This window comes from Mesoplodon densirostris, chromosome 7, assembly GCF_025265405.1.
Source record: "Mesoplodon densirostris isolate mMesDen1 chromosome 7, mMesDen1 primary haplotype, whole genome shotgun sequence".
NCBI lineage: Eukaryota > Metazoa > Chordata > Mammalia > Artiodactyla > Ziphiidae > Mesoplodon > Mesoplodon densirostris.
In genome coordinates, this window is record NC_082667.1 from 11,656,291 (window position 1) to 11,673,765 (window position 17,475).

Below are 17,475 nucleotides of genomic sequence, written 5' to 3' on the forward strand. Positions count from 1 at the left end.
GGCTTGAGGCGACCCAGCACTGGAGCCTACCCACTCTTTGGTGGGGCTAATGGTGGACTCTGGGAGGGCTCACGCCAAGGAGTACTTCCCAGAACTTCTGCTGCCAGTGTCCTTGTTCCTATGGTGAGCCACAGCCACCCCCTGCCTCTGCAGGAGACCCTCCAGCACCAGCAGGTAGGTCTGGTTCAGTCTCCTATGGGGGTCACTGCTCCTTCCCCTGGGTCCCAATGCACACACTACTTTGTGTGTGCCCTCCAAGAGTGAAATCTCTGTTTGCCCCAGTCCTGCCAAAGTCCTGCAATCAAATCCCACTAGCCTTCAAAGTCTGATTCTCTGGGAATTCCCCCTCCCGTTGCCAGACCCTCAGGTTGGGAAGCCTTATGTGGGGCTCAGAACCTTCACTCCGGTGGGTGGACTTCTGTGGTATAAGCGTTCTCCAGTTTGTGAGTCACCCACCCAGCAGTTATGGGATTTGATTTTACTGTGATTGCGCCCCTCCTACCATCTCATTGCAGCTTCTCCTTTGTCTTTGGATGTGGGGTATCTTTTTTGGTGAGTTCCAGTGTCTTCCTGTCGATGATTGTTCAGCAGTTAGTTGTGATTCCGGTGCTCTCACAAGAGGGAGTGTCCTCCATCCATTTCCACCTTCCAAAAACCGGAGCCCTGAACTTTAAATTATGTTATTAGATTCAGTAGCTGCCTGCATACCAGTGCACAAGCTTTAAATGACAAGAGCTTATCAACTTATTTCCAAGTTACTATAATTCTGAAAAACAATTTAGACCTGGGGGGTGGGGAATCAGCATTTTATATTCATGGCTTACCAAGTTCTTTCCATACTTTTATTTTTTTTTTAATTTTTATTTATTTATTTTTTTTTTTGCGGTATGCGGGCCTCTCACTGTTGTGGCCTCCCCCGTTGCGGAGCACAGGCTCCGGACGCGCAGGCTCAGCGGCCATGGCTCACGGGCCCAGCCGCTCCGCGGCATATGGGATCCTCCCAGACCGGGGCACGAACCCGTATCCCCTGCATCGGCAGGCGGACTCTCAACCACTTGCGCCACCAGGGAGGCCCCTTTCCATACTTTTAATTACCTTTTGTTGACCATCTCAGCTCAGACATAATCTTGAATATAGCCTCTAGCATTACATTTGGGTCTTATGTACAGCCAACAGTCACTCTTTATCTTTGCCTCTGTTTAATCCTCATTCAAATACATATTTATATATGTGACCTCAGCTGTGTACCAGGCACTATAGTCAGTTTGGGGGATTGAAAGAAGAACAAGACATATCAAACCCTTGCCTTCATGGAGCTTATATTCTATCACCATTCTTATATATAAAATAAGAGAATTAAACATAATTTTGAGGGTTTTTTCAACCTTTCATTTTATGGTTCTTTGTGTGTAATTTACTTTTTCTTTCAAAAAAGTTCCAGAATATTTTTTTCAGGGGAAAAAAACCAATTTGGACTCTTAAGATACAAAAAGTACAAACCATTAAGGAAAAGATTAATACATTTGACTGTTAAAATATGAAACTTGTTGTGCCTGCAGTTAACATTATGGTATTATGTACTTCAGAATTTAAGAGTGTGGATCTCATGTTAAGTGTTCTTACCACCACCAAAAAAAGAGAAAGAAAGGGACACAAGGAGTAGGTGTTGGATATGTCTGTTACTTTGTTTATGGTGATGATAACGCAAATGTTTGCATATGTCCAAACTTACCAATTTGTACACATTAAATATGTGCAGTTCTTTGTATATCAGTTATCACTTAATAAAGCAGTTTAAAATATTTTAATAAAATTGCAAAAATATATTCAACTTCTGTGTAACAAAAGGCATCAAACACAAACATGTAATTTTCAATAGAGAAAACCTACATGGCTCATAAAAATGAAAAGATTGTTCAGATTCACTTGTAATCAGAAGAGTGCAAATTAGAAAACCATTTTATATCCTCAGGCGAAACGGGAAGTGTCTCAACTGTCATTGTTGGCAGGAATGGTGTGCACAGCCCTTTGAGAGAGAATTTGGCAGTAAATACTAAGGTTGATAATGTGGATGCACTGCATCCTAGCAGTTCTACTTTTCAGTATATACCTGTGTATATTATCATCAACCTGGATAAATATGAAAGGCATAATGTTGAATGAGAAACAAGGAGCAGAACGGTATGTCTAATGTTGAATAAGAAACAAGGAGCAGAACTGTATGTCTAGTACCAGTTATGTAAAATGGAGTAACTGTATAATATTTAAAGGTAGATGTACAAGTAAAAAAAGTATAAAAACATTTCGTGGAGGTTGCATAACAAAGTCAGGATAGTGGTTCCTATAGGAAGGCAGGGAAGGTGGAAACCATGATCTGGAGGGTATAGGTGGGCCTTCAACTGTAAATGTCACACGGTATTATTTTAATATTACTTTTTAAAAGTCTGAAGCAAATTTGACCAAATACTTTTTTTTTTCATTAAGTCTAGATGGTGAGTAAATGGATTTTTTTTAAAATAGTATTTGCTGGGGCTTCCCTGGTGGCGCAGTGGTTGAGAGTCCGCCTGCCGATGCAGGGGACGCGGGTTCGTGCCCCGGTCCGGGAGGATCCCGCATGCTGTGGAGTGGCTGGGCCCGTGAGCCATGGCCGCTGGGCCTGTGTGTCTGGAGCCTGTGCTCCGCAGCGGGAGAGGCCACAGCAGTGAGAGGCCCGCATACAGCAAAATAAATAAATAAAAATAAAAATAGTATTTGCTGGGCTTTTCTATATGTTTGAAGTATTTCATGATTTTCATCAAGTTTTTTTAAAAGTATATAGACTTGGGGTCAAATTGGCGTGTGTTCAAAATCTCTCACTCTGCTGCCTGGTGTCCTGCTTTAGGCAAGCTACTTGATCTCTTTTGGCCTCGGCTTGTTGTCTTAAGTGGAGAAAATAAATCTACCTTATTACCTCATAGGGTGATTGTGGGGCTTATACAAAAGTCCATAGGTGAGGGCTTCCCTGGTGGCGCAGTGGTTGAGAGTCTGCCTGCTGATGCAGGGGACACGGGTTCGTGCCCCGGTCCAGGAAGATCCCACATGCCGCGGAGCGGCTGGGCCCGTGAGCCATGGCCGCTGAGCCTGCGCTTCCGGAGCCTGTGCTCCACAACGGGATAGGCCACAACAGTGAGAGGCCCGCGTACCACAAAAAAAAAAAGTCCATAGGTGAAAGTGCTTAGCTTATGGTAAGGCACTTGGATCGTAGTTTTATTTCCTTAATTATGCATTGCACAGCTCTTTCAAATTCTGTTAAGATTCGATTCTTTTTCACTCCTCTTTTAACAAAAGCAAAGGGGGACATTTTTTTCAATTGGCCTGGTTTACTCCAGTGCTGTTACAAGGCATAATTCATGTATCCACTTGGAGTGAATGTGGCATATATTTCTTTTTCAGTCAGCATCGGAATCTCAATGGTGCAGGAGAAAGAGGAAGTCACCGGAGCAGTCATCAGGATCATCTCCGAAAGGATCCATATGCCAATCTCATGTTGCAGCGAGAAAAAGATTGGGTCTCTAAAATCCAGATGGTGCAGCTGCAAAGCACTGATCCCTACCTGGATGATTTTTATTACCAGGTAAGTACTCTGTGCTAGTTTTGAGGATAATAGTTTAGTCCCTTACCCTGAAGGTACTCATTTAAATATTGGTAGAATTAAATATTGATAGGATTTTCTTTTGAGGTTAGTCTTCAAGTGGATAAGAATTGACTAAGCAAATTCTGTCCTCTTTTCAAGCTGAAGAACCTGTCACACTATTCACTCAAAGGTTTGGCATATATGCCTTTTATTTCTTACCTACGGAAGCTCTCAGACCAATATTTTCAAATCTTTTCGGCATCAATAATATGGTTCTTTCAATGAAGAATATTGGCAGTCTAACTTTAAAGATATTTCCATTGATGATTATTTTGAAGGCTGGAATTTTTTGATAAAGTAAATTCATAGCAATCTAACAAAAATTAAAGATCAATATATTTAGAGAGTACGAGTAGTGTTGCTACCAGTAGTATAAGTTAATTATTTCATGATAAAGAAAGACCATATTCTGTGCTTGTTGCAACTGAAATCATCTCCTCATGTGGTAGAATTATTTTGAAAAACTGGAGAAACTGTCAGCTGCTGAAGAAGTGCAAGGTGATGGCCCAAAAAAGGAGCGCACCAAGCTCATTACCCCTCAGGTGGCCAAACTGGAGCACGCCTATAAGCCAGGTGAGGTCCTTATCCCCACAGCCCTAATGGAGAGATGTGGTGCTGCTGATAGGATAGAATAAAAGTAACTGCTGATAGGATAGAATAAAAGTAACTGTATAGATGATTGGATAGAGATGTTTGAAACTGATGTATAAAGTATCATTGTCCTTGACAAATGCACAGGTCAGCCTTATTCAAGCATGGAGTGAATGGTTTGACAGATAGCCTTTTAGATCCTTTTCTACTTGAGATTCCATGACTTTTTAAAACCTATTATAATTTCTAGTATCCATAAAATAGATAAGGGGGAAATACTTCAGATTTTTATTATTACAACCAAAAAAATGGGAAAGGATAGATGTTGATAAGAGATTGCTTTAGATAATACATAGATTTTTGTAGTAAATTGTTAGACTCTGTGTAAAGAATATAGACTATAAAGATCTTCTTTGAAAGCTGTCTGCCTGCATTTCTGAGTTTTTATTTGTTGGAATTTTTTTGTCCCTGCAGTGCAGTTTGAGGGCTCTTTGGGAAAGCTTACTGTCTCTAGTGTGAATAATCCCCGAAAAATGATTGATGCTGTTGTGACATCTCGGAGTGAGGATGATGTAAGTGTCTGTAGAACTGTGTGTTTAAAAAAGTCTGGGTCATCACCACTTCTTTGGGGGTCAGTGGATTGGAATCCTAAGGCAGCCACGCAGGACCAGGGTGGCAGGAGCCTTTGAACTAGGTCACTCTGGCCGCAGGCAACATCAGCTATTGACTCCAGTTTTTAAAACTATGATTTTCTCTGTGTTTTAAGATTTTCCTATGATATCTTCATCTTCCACTGCATTGTGCAATTACCTTTTGCCTATCTGTGAATTCAGTTTATGTGTGGGTTGATTCAGTCAACTCTATGACCTTTGTCCACATTAGTTTTGTTTTAGAGTATTAACTTTCTTTTTTTTTTTTTTTTTTTTTTTTCTTTTTGCGGTATGTGGGCCTCTCACTGTTGTGGCCTCTCCCGTTGCGGAGCACAGGCTCCGGATGCGCAGGCCCAGCGGCCATGGCTCACGGGCCCAGCCGCTCCGCGGCATATGGGATCCTCCCAGACCGGGGCACGAACCCGTATCCCCTGCATCGGCAGGCGGACTCTCAACCACTGCGCCACCAGGGAGGCCCTAGAGTATTAACTTTCAAAGAGTAAATATTCTCAAAGTATTGTTACAAATGGAATTACCTATGTGCCAGTAAATTATTTTTAACATGGGTAAAGAGTTCACATTGAATAGTCTTTGTCTTTTTTTAGGAGACAAAAGAAAAACAGGTTCGGGACAAAAGACGAAAAACCCTTGTCATAATTGAGAAGGTAAGTTTTAGAATTTGTTACTGTAGTTAGTTTCAAATAAGGAACTATTAAATGTATGTGTACTCAACAATGGGAAAGTAAACAATCAGTTAGTGTTCCATGATTTTAATTAATGGATATATTTGTGTAAAGTGCTGTTGTGTACAGGGCACACTAGAAAGGAATGTGGTATACCTCACCTATGGCCTCATGAAAAGAACACTGCAATTAGAAGTCCTGGGTTTTTATCCAAGCTTGTTCAGTTAACAACTGTGAATGTTTTGGGGCAGGTCACCTTCCTAAGAAAATGAGAATAAAAATTACACTGTTCTGCCTATGAATTAATTCAGGTCTATTCAATCAGCTCACATATATTTATTAGACATTCCCTGGGTGCTGGGCACTGTCCTGGGTTCTAAGGAAAATCAGGTAATATATAAGCAGTTAGTGTTAAAGCATAAATACATATTGCAAGGCATAGAGCATAGGGGTTAGGAGCACAGACCCTGGAAACAGTCTACAAATCATGTCTTTTCCATTTCTCAGAGCTGTGACTTGAGGCAAGTTATTTAACCTTTCTGTGCTGTCCTCAGTTTCTTTATCTTTAAAAATGAAAACAGTAAGAGTCTCTTTCTCACTGGGCTGTGGTGAGTTAATATTCAGTAAATGAGTACTTGCAAAGTGTTTAGAGCAATATGCCTGGCACCCAGTAGTAAAATGAGCTGTGACCATTTTTATTAATATAAGGCATTACTTGGAGCAGTGGTACACATTGTTTATCTTATAGTGCTGTTGCTGCTGCTGGAGAATTTGGAAAGTGTGTAATCATTTCACTGTCTGCCTTCTGAATTAGAGGTCAAGGAGGTACAGGGAATGATGTTCGAAAAATTTTTTTAAGTTATTTCACTATGTTTTTCTGGGTTTAAAAGAGCACTTTTTTCCTCTCAATCTTATTACAATGTGCTCTCACTCTTTTGTCTTTATCTGGTATTCCTAAACTGTGAAGTTGTTTATCTAATACTCTGAGCTTGCTGAGGCCTGCTTTGTCTCTCACTTAGACCTATAGCTTACTCCTTGATGTGGAGGATTATGAAAGGCGTTACCTCCTAAGTCTGGAAGAAGAGCGACCTGCCCTGATGGATGAAAGAAAGCACAAAATTTGTAGCATGTATGACAACTTAAGGGGGAAATTGCCTGGACAGGAGAGGTAAGAGTAGTGTACTTTGGTAAAAACATAGACTAGGTAGACTCCTTCCTCTGCTACATTGAACTTTATATGTTCTACCCTTTGGATATCCTTCCTTACCATCTCAGTAAGCTCAAAGTCTTTCCTTTTGGCCTCAAATGCCACTTCATGTAAAACATTTCACAATTCTTTCCAGCCAGGAAAAAAATCTATTTATCCTGAATTCATTTTTTCAGCAAGTACCTATTCAGGTATCTGCTAGGAACTGTGCTGGGCACTGGAGATACAGTGGGGAGCATTATTTAGCTTGTGTTGTTGAGCTTACAGATTGCATCTGGTTTATGCTTACTAATGTTCAACCTTGTGATCTTTATGTATTTTCTTTCCTACTAGGAGGGAAAGTATTAACACTTAACACTTCCTTGGGATTTCCATACAATACTTATTTGCTATGGAAACCAGTTGGTTTTCCAGTGGAGACTAAGCTCCTTAATATAACTTCTCTATATCTCTCTCATCTCTCTCCCACCCAGTATCTGGAACAGAATCTTGCTAATGGTACATGTTCTATAAGTCACAATATTTATTTGATGAATGCAAGAGGACTGTGTCTCCTTATCACTCCCTCTCTCTTTGCCCATTCAAGAGAATTGATGATTCTTCTAAGCCAGGACATACGCAAAACAGAACTTCAAAAAAGGACCTTCTTTTCGACACACCTTTTCTGGAGTCGGGCTGACAGGGAACTGGTTGAATAAATTTGGGTTTATCCATAGATTTGACTGTTATGCAGCCATTAAAATGTATGTAGTTAAAGTATTATTTATTGCCGTAGAAAAGTGTTCACAAGAAGTTGTTGAGTAAAAAAGTCAAGTAACAAAGCCATATAAATTATATGGACCCTTTCTTTTAAATGAAAGATAAAAATATACAATAGACAGCAAAAATGTCTTCAAAATGATAACACTAATAAATTATCTCTGAGATTATGAATATTTTATTCCTTTTTTCTTATATATATTTTCAGATTTTGCTGTTTTACCCATGTCATTTGTGTAGTTAACTTAAAAGTTAATAAAGGAAATTAATGCATATAGTTTGATCAATTCTTTAACATACAGTTTTTGAAACGATTTTCAGTATTTATGAAACGAAGAATTACTTTTTTTTTTTTTTTTATTCTTTGAGACTATACCAAAACTCCACAGTGGCTTATTTATTTATTTATTTTTGGCTGCATTGGGTCTTCGTTGCCGTGTGAGGGCTTCCTCTAGTTGCGGCGAGCAGGGCTACTCTTTGTTGCAGTGCGCGGGCTTCTCATTGCGGTGGCTTCTCTTGTTGCAGAGCACGGGCTCTAGGCACGCGGGCTTAGTTACTCCGTGACATGGGGATCTTCCCGGGCCAGGGCTCGAACCTGTGTCCCCTGCATTGGCAGGCGGATTCTTAACCACTGCACCATCAGAGAAGCCCCGAAGAATTACTTTTTATTATTTGGTTGAGAGTTGGAGAAGTAATTCTATTTTGTAGTACAGATAATTGTAGAGTGAAAATAAATGCAGTGTATTCACTCAGTAACATGTAAGAGGAAAAAAGGGATTTTTTACATTGTTCTTGCTGACCTGAGTTAGCATTTTTCTTTCCCTGCAGGCCCAGTGATGACCACTTTGTACAGATCATGTGCATCAGAAAAGGGAAGAGAATGGTTGCCCGTATTCTTCCTTTCCTCTCCACAGAGCAAGCGGCTGACATTCTCATGACAACAGCCAGGAACCTCCCTTTCCTTATCAAGAAGGATGCACAAGATGAGGTGATCCACCATGTGTGGGACATCTTTCCTTTGGGTCTTCATAGTTGATAAGATTTCTAGAATCCAGATGTCTTTTTGTCCCCTTTTCCCTTTTGTATTCTTTTATCTTTGGCAGAGTGATATGATTATTTAAAGCAAAAACTTTACTCCAGGCCTGTATTTTTAATGTCACTTTTTATCCAACAGACCATGTTCCTAAACAGGAGGAAAGCAGTAATTCCATCTTACTTGAAGTGGTTGTAAAAGCTGTGGTCTGTGTCAGAATTGCTTGGGAAGCAGATAATTCAGCCCTACGCCAATCTTGCTGAATCAGAATTTACAGAGAGACGATTGGGGCTTCTGGGTTTATAACAACATCCCCAGCTGAATCTGATGCTCACTAAATTTGCAACTTATGATCTTGGTTACTTTGTTGGATATTAAGTATCATTCATTGGGCTGTTATTAGTAGCTAACATTGACCTGTAGACTTAGTTGGATGGTGTCCCACAGGAATTGGGCCAGTGCTTTTAAATGATTTTATCTAACCTAAACTGGGCTGGAATTTGAAACATGATTATCAAGTTTATAAGTTAACTCTTGGTAAGAATTGCTCTCTGCTTATGCGTGTCGTAATACTTGAAAGATTAGCACAATTTAAAAGAGTCTTAGAATTTCAAAACAAGGAATTGATAAGGTTAGCACAAAGGGCTAGTATTACTAAATGTGAGACTCAGAATAATAGAATTTATGAGCGTGAACCTGAAAGATGTGAAAATTATTCCTTCCGAAATGATAATAGAATTGAAAGAATTTCTTCATTCAGCAAATATTTATTGAACACTTCTATGTACCAGGCACTGTTTAGGTCCTAGAAATATAGCACCTAGTTCTAGGTGCTGAAAGTTAGGAATCCAAAGATGCCTGCTTTGGTAGAGCTTATCTGCTAGTGAGGAAAACTTGGTTAAGTGTAGAGGCTAAGTTTTTACCTGTATGCGTTAAAGAGTAATAGACCACATCTCTAAACACCATTTTTTTGAAGTAATAGCGTGTTCCAGGTCCTGAGGCATAAAATGTACAAGATAATTCTGGAATATCTTGTATCAGAAAGCAAGGAAGCTAAAAGATTACTAGGGTCCTGTGTAAAAGATGCACAGACCAATTTGAAGGGGTCTCCTTTTGGTCAAAATGGGATAATTTGCATCAGAAAGAAAAATTATAGGAGTGGATTGAAGTAAATCAAATATATTTAGTTTAATGAGTTCATAATGGTATGAAAAAAATATACTAATCACCTTCAGAGATTACTAGGCTATCAACTCATTATTCTGAAAAGTGGTAAATAAAGGAAAAGAAGCATTTATCCTGCCACATTACAACCAAATGTCATGGTGACCAGAGAGTGATAATAGAAAAGTTCTTCTTTATAGAAGGTATATCAGCTAATAAATTCAAAAGAAATGATAAAATTAGAAAATTGCAGTTTTACAGCTCCTAATGGAAAAGCAATCAGTCTGGGCAGCAATCATTACTGGTGCTACAAAAGCATTAGGTAAAAGGTGGATGGGGACCTTTACGGTGGTTGGAGCAGGCTGGCGACACCTGAACCCACTGATGACTGTTTTTGGTTTTATTTATGTATGTATGTATTTATTTATGGCTGCGTTGGGTCTTCGTTGCTGTGTGCGGGCTTTCTCTAGTTGCAGCAAGTGGGGGCTACTCTTCATTTCGGTGCACGGGCTTCTCATCGCAGTGGCTTCTCTTGTTGCGGAGCGCGGGCTCTAGGCACGTGGGCTTCAGTAGTTGTGGCTCGCGGGCTCTAGAGCGCAGGCTCAGTAGTTGTGGCGCATGGGCTTAGCTGCTCTGCCTAATGTGGGATCTTCCTGGGCCAGGGCTCGAACCCGTGTCCCCTGCATTGGCAGGTGGATTCTTAACCACTTTGCCACCAGGGAAGTCCCCCAGTGTTGACTGTTAACACCACTATGGGGAACAACCGGACACTATGTGCATCTTGATGTGATGCAGTAGAAAACACACAGCTCTCTCCATGAAGTTTTCTTGCCATGCACCACCCTGACCCCTCCATTGAACTTGAATTGAATCGAACCTCTAATTATCAGTTTTTATGGGAAAAAACAGAGGATGGTGAAACCTGTTTAGTGACAGCACAGAGGTGCAATTAGCCAGATCCAAACTATGGGACAAATGACCCAGTTTCTTCAACAAATAAATGGCATGAGAAAAGGAGATGGACAGTGACAAAGGAGCTAAAAGGAGATAAAAAAGGAGTTAAAAGACATTTTTGAGACAGTTGGACAGACTGAATTTGGAATAAATATTGGATGATAAGGAATTAAACTTTGTTAGGTGTGATAATACTGTGAGAGATTTTGTTAGCGATGCCAATTGAAGTATTTATGGATGGAATGATCTTATATGGGAAGCACATAGATTTAATAAGGTTGGCAACCTGTTGTTGATTGAATTGTTGTTGAAGTTGGGTTATGGGTATGTGGACTTCACTATACTGGTCTTTGTACTTTTGTGTATGTTTAAGAACGGTTTCCTTTTTAAAGCTCTGTTTATTTAGAGTAGTAGATCATGAAGAGGAGTCTTCTGCATCCTTGGATGCTGTTTAAAGTAGAACCAGCCATCACTTTTTATGCCATGGGCATTGAGTGCTGGAAGCACCCTCAGTTTCCTTTCAAGTGTCATAACTTACTTATACCAGTAGCTCTGTATTTTAACTTCCCAGTCCGGGCCTTAAGGCAAAACGGAATGAGTGGACTAGCAGGCTGGAATCCAGCAGCCTTGGAGTCTGGTTCTAGCTCGTAGCTTTGTAACCGAACACTGAGTTTCTGATCACTTAGCTTCTCTAATAATCTATAAAAATTGGTTAATCATTTCTCCATTTCCTCACTGAGCTTTTATAAAAAGATAAAACAAGATACAGTTAACTCTGAAAATACTTCTCGATAACTCTGTAGCACTGAGAATTTTACCTGTGTTAGAGTCCCTCTCACAATATATTAAAGTTGCCAATTTACTCATGGCTTTTCCTCTACACCTTAGACCCCTGAGGGTCTGTCCTGTTTACTATTTGTTTTTAGCTCACACGCCTGGAACACTGTAAGCTTCTAAATATTTGTGGAGTGAATACTGATGTTTTATCATGAATCTTGCTGTGTATTTGAGAAGTGATTTTTACACCCTTGGTTCACACAAGTAATGCTGTTTCCTTTACAAGTTGAGTTGACAAAGTTCTCAGTAGCTACCGTAGAATCTGCTGTTAAGATGCTGGTAGTATCTGCTGGGCTTGTCAGCCCTTTTTGGTTAAATCTTGCCTCGGGAAGTTGGATATACAACTGAGCATCCTTCCATCCATGCCCACTGATGGGGTGTGACTGAAGTAACAGTTGCCAAGATGTAATGCCCTTTTTTTTTTTTTTTTGGTAGGTGCTGCCATGCTTATTGAGTCCCTTCTCTCTTCTCCTCTATCATCTTCCATCAGTGACTGTCACCAGCCTTCTGCAACAGCTAATGAACCTACCTCAGAGTGCAGCTGCACCAGCACCCTCCAATCCTCACCTCACTGCTGTGCTCCAGAACAAGGTGGTCTTGCCCTTTTATGTCCCTGAACTTTGAGAGGCATTTAAATTTGAGTTATGAGTAAAAATAATGACTGCTGTGGCGATTGTAACAACAACAACAAAAAAGGCTTCCTTCAGCCTTTTACATTAAGCTTATAGTGATAAAAACTAGAAATAACAGTGGTTTCAACAAAATAGAACGTTCTGTATCTCATGTGGAATAAATCTGGTATGGTGACTGCACGGTGTCAGGGGTACAGGCTCCTTCAGTTTCCCTTCTTTGCCATCCTTAGCAGTGGCTGCCATGCCTGTGACCTCTGATGGTCCACGATGGTTGTGGAATTTAAGGTTCCACTTTGCACCAGGAAGAGAGGTGTGTTTAGAAGGCCAAGGGGTGTGGAGTAGCTGTCTGTCCTCCTTATTTGGACCTTTTCCAGGAGCTCTAACCACCAACTTCTACTTAATCTCAATGGCCAGATCTTAGTCACATGCCACGCCTAAACTGCAGGGAAGGCTGGAGAACATCTTTTAGTTCACGCCATTGTCACCACAAATAAAATCAGGTCTAATAGGAGAAGGAAAGCATACAGTATTAGGTAGGTAATTAACGGTCTCTGTCATAAGAGACTATTTCATATTTCATCTATATCAGATTAAAGATCCAGAGACTCCTAGGGGAAGCAGGATATAGAAGAACATGAGCTTTTAGACAGAGCAGGTTTCCACTCCTTGTCTGCCACATCCTAGCTTTGTGACAGATTATTTCACTCTGCTGAGCCACACTTTCCTGATCTGTAATGTGGAGGTGATGAGGTCAATGTCAGAGTTGTCCTGTTTCTTAGATGAGAAAGCAGCTGTGAACGGTTCAGTATAATGCCTGGTACACAGTGAGCACTCTATAAGGGCCGTCTGTTACAGTAGAGGGAAAAGTAGACCCAAGGCCTCTTTCTTCTTATACCTGAAAACCTGCCAAGCATGGCTCGGAAGGGCCGTGAGTACCTCAGAGCCTGAGAGGGTGATGGTGCCTCAGGGGACATAAGACAGGGGTTCTGGGGTAATCAGTTGTGTGTCTTCCATGTTATTTGGTCTCTTAGCTTTAATTTTGATAAAGACAGTAGAAAAGCATGAAGTCAGACAAGGTTATGTAACCCGTTGTTTTTCTGACAGTGACATGAAGGGAGCTTTTGTGGAAAGGCAAGGTTATCCTGTATGAGGTGAACTCAGAAAGGAGGGATGGAATCCCAAAATATCCCCAGCTTCTCTTTATGGTCCATTATAGCTGTGATTCATACATTTAACCTAGGACTTGAACATCCTCTCTAAGCCTTTGTATTTCCAGATATGTGTGTCCTTTTTAAAGGAAGTTTTCTCTTCATTCCCTGATCATCCCAGTTACCTTTCTTTGTATGTCTTCTCACAGGTCTTAACACCACTTTTCTTAATTCAAATTCTATTTAATGTTTTTTGTTCTATGAACTTTAATTTTCTGTATCAAAATTTGTCTTCACTTAACTCTTCTTTTTAATCCATTTCTGTTCTAGTAAACAGGAGAAAAGCTAAATCCCACATTACCCATGGCAAGGAGAAATTATCTTGTCCTATCAGGGTGGGGTGGGGTCGGGTGTAGAGGACTGCTGGACCCTGGGGCTTCCTGTTTCCTTTGAGGGAGCTTGCTGCTGCTGTGCCAGGAGAAGGACACAGCCGCTCGGCTCGGCCCGATTGCACAGAGCAGCACAGCAGTGGGGTTCTTTTGGTCCAGCGTCGTTGCCCATCCAGCGCCGCGGTCCGCGCAGCAGCGGTCCAGGAGCAGTGGGTGCGGCGCTGCGTGACGCCCTCTGTCTCCTCTCGCAGTTCGGCCTGTCACTGCTGCTCGTCGTGCTGAGCCGGGGGGAAGACCTGCAGGGCTCAGACCCCACTTCAGAATCAACGCAGAGCAACCAGTGGTCAGTCTGGACTGTGTTTCTTCTCTTATTTTAAGTTCTTTTAGGTAATCTTTTCATTCTTTTTTTTTATATTGTTATTTTTGATTTTCCCTTTCAGGACAGAGGTGATGTTCATGGCAACCCGAGAACTTCTGCGGATTCCCCAGGCAGCCCTGGCCAAGCCAGTCTCTATACCCACAAACCTAGTATCCCTGTTTTCTCGTTACGTTGACCGACAGAAACTGAACTTGCTGGAGACGAAACTGCAGTAAGTTGGAAACAGGAGAGTTCCACATCTCACTGAAGTTGGCACTTTAGAAGTTATGTTGAGGAGGCTGGGGCGGGGGTGGTGCATAAAACTGCATTTGGTGGAAGAGATTAAAGATTTCTGTCAAATACATGAGCATCTGCGAGATATAAAAGACTGTATTGGATGCAACAGAACCCTCGTTGTTAAATAAACGCTAAGGGTACACATATCTTAGGTGTTTTGTTATGAGAGTTCATACAAGGATGTAACTCTAATACAAATGACTGACTTCTGTTTTAACTCATTTATACAGGTTTCCTTTCTCTCTTTCTTTGTACCGTAGGCTAGTTCAGGGGATACGATAAAAGATCTCCACGTGTGTCCTGTACCTCCTTTTGGCTGCCACCTGCACTGCTGCCATCACCAATGGAGTGTTGTTTTTGATGAGGGAGGGAAGGTAGCTTATTCCCCAAAGCGTCTTGTGGGACTGATTCCTGTTCACAGGGGTTGGCTCTGAATGCCAGGTATTTCCCCACTGGTCTGTGAAATTTGGCTGGGTGATACTTCTGCTGGTTTCTTCTTACCTTCTGTGTTACAATTCTGCATGTCCTACTTTTACTCAATTCTTCTCAATTTTGCATTTTCTTTGCCCTAGAAACACAAATATAATCTCTCCCTTTATCCCACCACCACTACTCCAGTTCAGAGTAGATTGTAGCTTGCCAAAGGATTCCTTCCCTCATCCTACTGAAGTCTTTTTTCATTGCCCCATATTAATATGACTGTAGGAGAGCCAGTTAAGTAGAAGTCTATATATATGCGCACACACACGCCCCTATACACACACTTATGTGGTCTCCAAAGGATGCTTGAAGAACGAGTTTTAGATTGAGAAATATTTAGGTGACACAACCCTTCTTTAACCACAAACCAGTTGATGTATTTTTAATCTGTTTCTCGTCCCTCTTGTAATTAATTTGGTGGGTTCTACTTGTTTTCATATAAATACAGGGTATGGAGCACGTTTAATAAAACCAGAATTAATTGGCTTAATTGGCTGATGCCCAGCTCTAGGCTGAGAAGTCCTTTATCTCCTCCCCACTTGTATTTCCTTTGGTTCTGTCCACCTCAGTGAAAACAGCACACGGTTAAGCCTTTTTCCTGCTACAACTGCAGTGTACTTGAGCCTGTCCCCTCAAGTGCATGGAAGATTGCCCAAGATGACCCTAACCTAGAGCCTGCTTCCACAGTGTAGCTTTTGCACACTCAGTCTGTCTTCCTGAGACTACTTCAGTAAGCCATGCTTTCACTTCTCTCTTTTCTGTTTTTATTTGGTGCCATGGGGAGAAACCTCCACACCTAACCATGGAAGCTAAGTCCGGCCCGTGCTGCTCTTCAGTTTCCTCCACACTGTGGGCAGAGCTGCCGTCCTTGCTGCTTCATCTCACCCAGGTCCCATTCCCAGGCAGCCAGGGGCCTGGGCCTGAATGCGAGCAGGGACAAGCCTGCTGTGACCCTAGTCACTTATCCCTCCCCCATTCAGCAGTCAACCAGGATAAGGGGTTTTGATCCCTGGTGATTATAGCCCTCAAGGAAATGAAATCTGAATTAATTTCACATGACTGTCCTGTTGCACATTTTGCTGTTCTAGCCTTTTCGAATGTAGTGGGGGAACAGGTTATGATATTTAATGAGAGTAAACATTTTGCACATAAATGTACAACAGTAAGGTCCTCCGTTATATCCAGCTCTCCTTGTTCTCCACCTCCATTTCTTCCCATTCAGTGGCCCTGGGTTCGGCCAGCTGTTCCCCCATGACATTCCCTGGCTTGACCTCTGCCATCATTTTCCACTAGGCGCCTTTCCTACCTTCCCTTCACAACCGATCAAGTGAAGGCTTGATTATTATTTCTTCTTTTCTGTGCTTTATCTTTTTTGTTTGGTTTTAATTAATAAAAATTAAAGTTTCTAAATTTACATTTTTATAGGGTATTGTAAATAAAAACAAATTGTATACTTGAAAAAAATCTTCGCCTCCATTTCTATTTATTACTTCTGAACATGCTTTTTAATGTGTTTCTAGCATATTTAGATAGACCTCTTGGTGTTGGGGATTGGTAAGGATATTATTACCTAATTTTTAATCTTTTTTATTTTGTCATAAGGGAGACAACACATAAAGATCTTATGTTTACATGATAACTTTCCTTTAAAAACCTAGGATGCTTTCAGGACTTCCCTGGTGGCGCAGTGGTTGAGAATCCGCCTGCCAGTGCAGGGGACATGGGTTCGAGCCCTGGTCTGGGAAGATCCCATGTGCCTCGGAGCAACTAAGCCCGTGTGCCACAACTACTGAGCCTGTGCTCTAGAGCCAGCGAGCCACAACTACTGAAGCCCGTGCAGCCTAGAGCTCGTGCTCCACAACAAAGAGAAGCCACCACGATGAGAATCCCATGCACAGCAATGAAGACCCAGTGCAGCCAAAAATAAATAAATAAATTTATTTAAAAAACAAAAAGCCTTTTAAAAAAATCTAGGCTGCTTTCTGCCATTGTCATTTGCCCGCAACTTTTTTTTTAATATAAATTTATTTGTTTGTTTGTCTTTGGCTGCGTTGGGTCTTCACTGCTGCCCGCGGGCTTTTCTCTAGTTGTGGTGAGCAGAGGCTACTCTTCATTGCAGTGCGCGGGCTTCTCACTGCGGTGGCTTCTCTTTGTTGCGGAGCACGAGCTCTAGGCACACGGGCTTCAGTAGTTGTGGCTCGCTGGCTCTAGAGCACAGGCTCAGCAATTGCAGTACACAGGCTTAGTTGCTCCGTGGCATGTGGGATCTTCCTGGACCAGGGCTCGAACCCACGTCCCCTGCATTGGCAGGCAGATCCTAACCACTGTGCCACCAGGGAAGACCCTCCTCTCCAACTTTTAACTACAAAGCAGAATTATAAATTTCAATAGATGGACTGCAGTTCATCTTCATCTCTAGGCATATGAGACTTTTTTTTTTTAATTTTTGGCTGCGTTGGGTCTTCGTTGCTGTGTGCAGGCTTTCTCTAGTTGCAGCGAGCGGGGGCTGCTCTTCGTTGCGGTGGCTTCTCTTGTTGCTGAGCACGGGCTCTAGGCTCACAGGCTTCAGGAATTGTGGCTCACGGGCTCTAGAGCGCAGGCTCAGTAGTTGTGGCACATG

At 41.6% G+C, this 17,475-nt stretch overlaps 1 protein-coding gene across 1 annotated transcript in view; it reads left to right on the plus strand.

The window, feature by feature from the left end:
- The window catches only part of PATL1 (PAT1 homolog 1, processing body mRNA decay factor), a 37,709-nt gene extending 21,407 nt beyond the window's left edge, over window positions 1-16,302 (plus strand). Inside the window, exons 10-19 of the mRNA XM_060104782.1 lie at window positions 3,433-3,613; window positions 4,123-4,246; window positions 4,739-4,836; window positions 5,520-5,579; window positions 6,617-6,765; window positions 8,392-8,551; window positions 11,987-12,142; window positions 13,972-14,063; window positions 14,161-14,310; window positions 14,636-16,302. Of these exons, the coding sequence (XP_059960765.1) occupies window positions 3,433-3,613; window positions 4,123-4,246; window positions 4,739-4,836; window positions 5,520-5,579; window positions 6,617-6,765; window positions 8,392-8,551; window positions 11,987-12,142; window positions 13,972-14,063; window positions 14,161-14,310; window positions 14,636-14,657 (1,192 nt within the window). The 3' untranslated portion in view covers window positions 14,658-16,302. The remainder of the gene's footprint in view (window positions 1-3,432; window positions 3,614-4,122; window positions 4,247-4,738; window positions 4,837-5,519; window positions 5,580-6,616; window positions 6,766-8,391; window positions 8,552-11,986; window positions 12,143-13,971; window positions 14,064-14,160; window positions 14,311-14,635) is intronic.
- The last annotated feature ends 1,173 nt before the right edge of the window (window positions 16,303-17,475 follow it).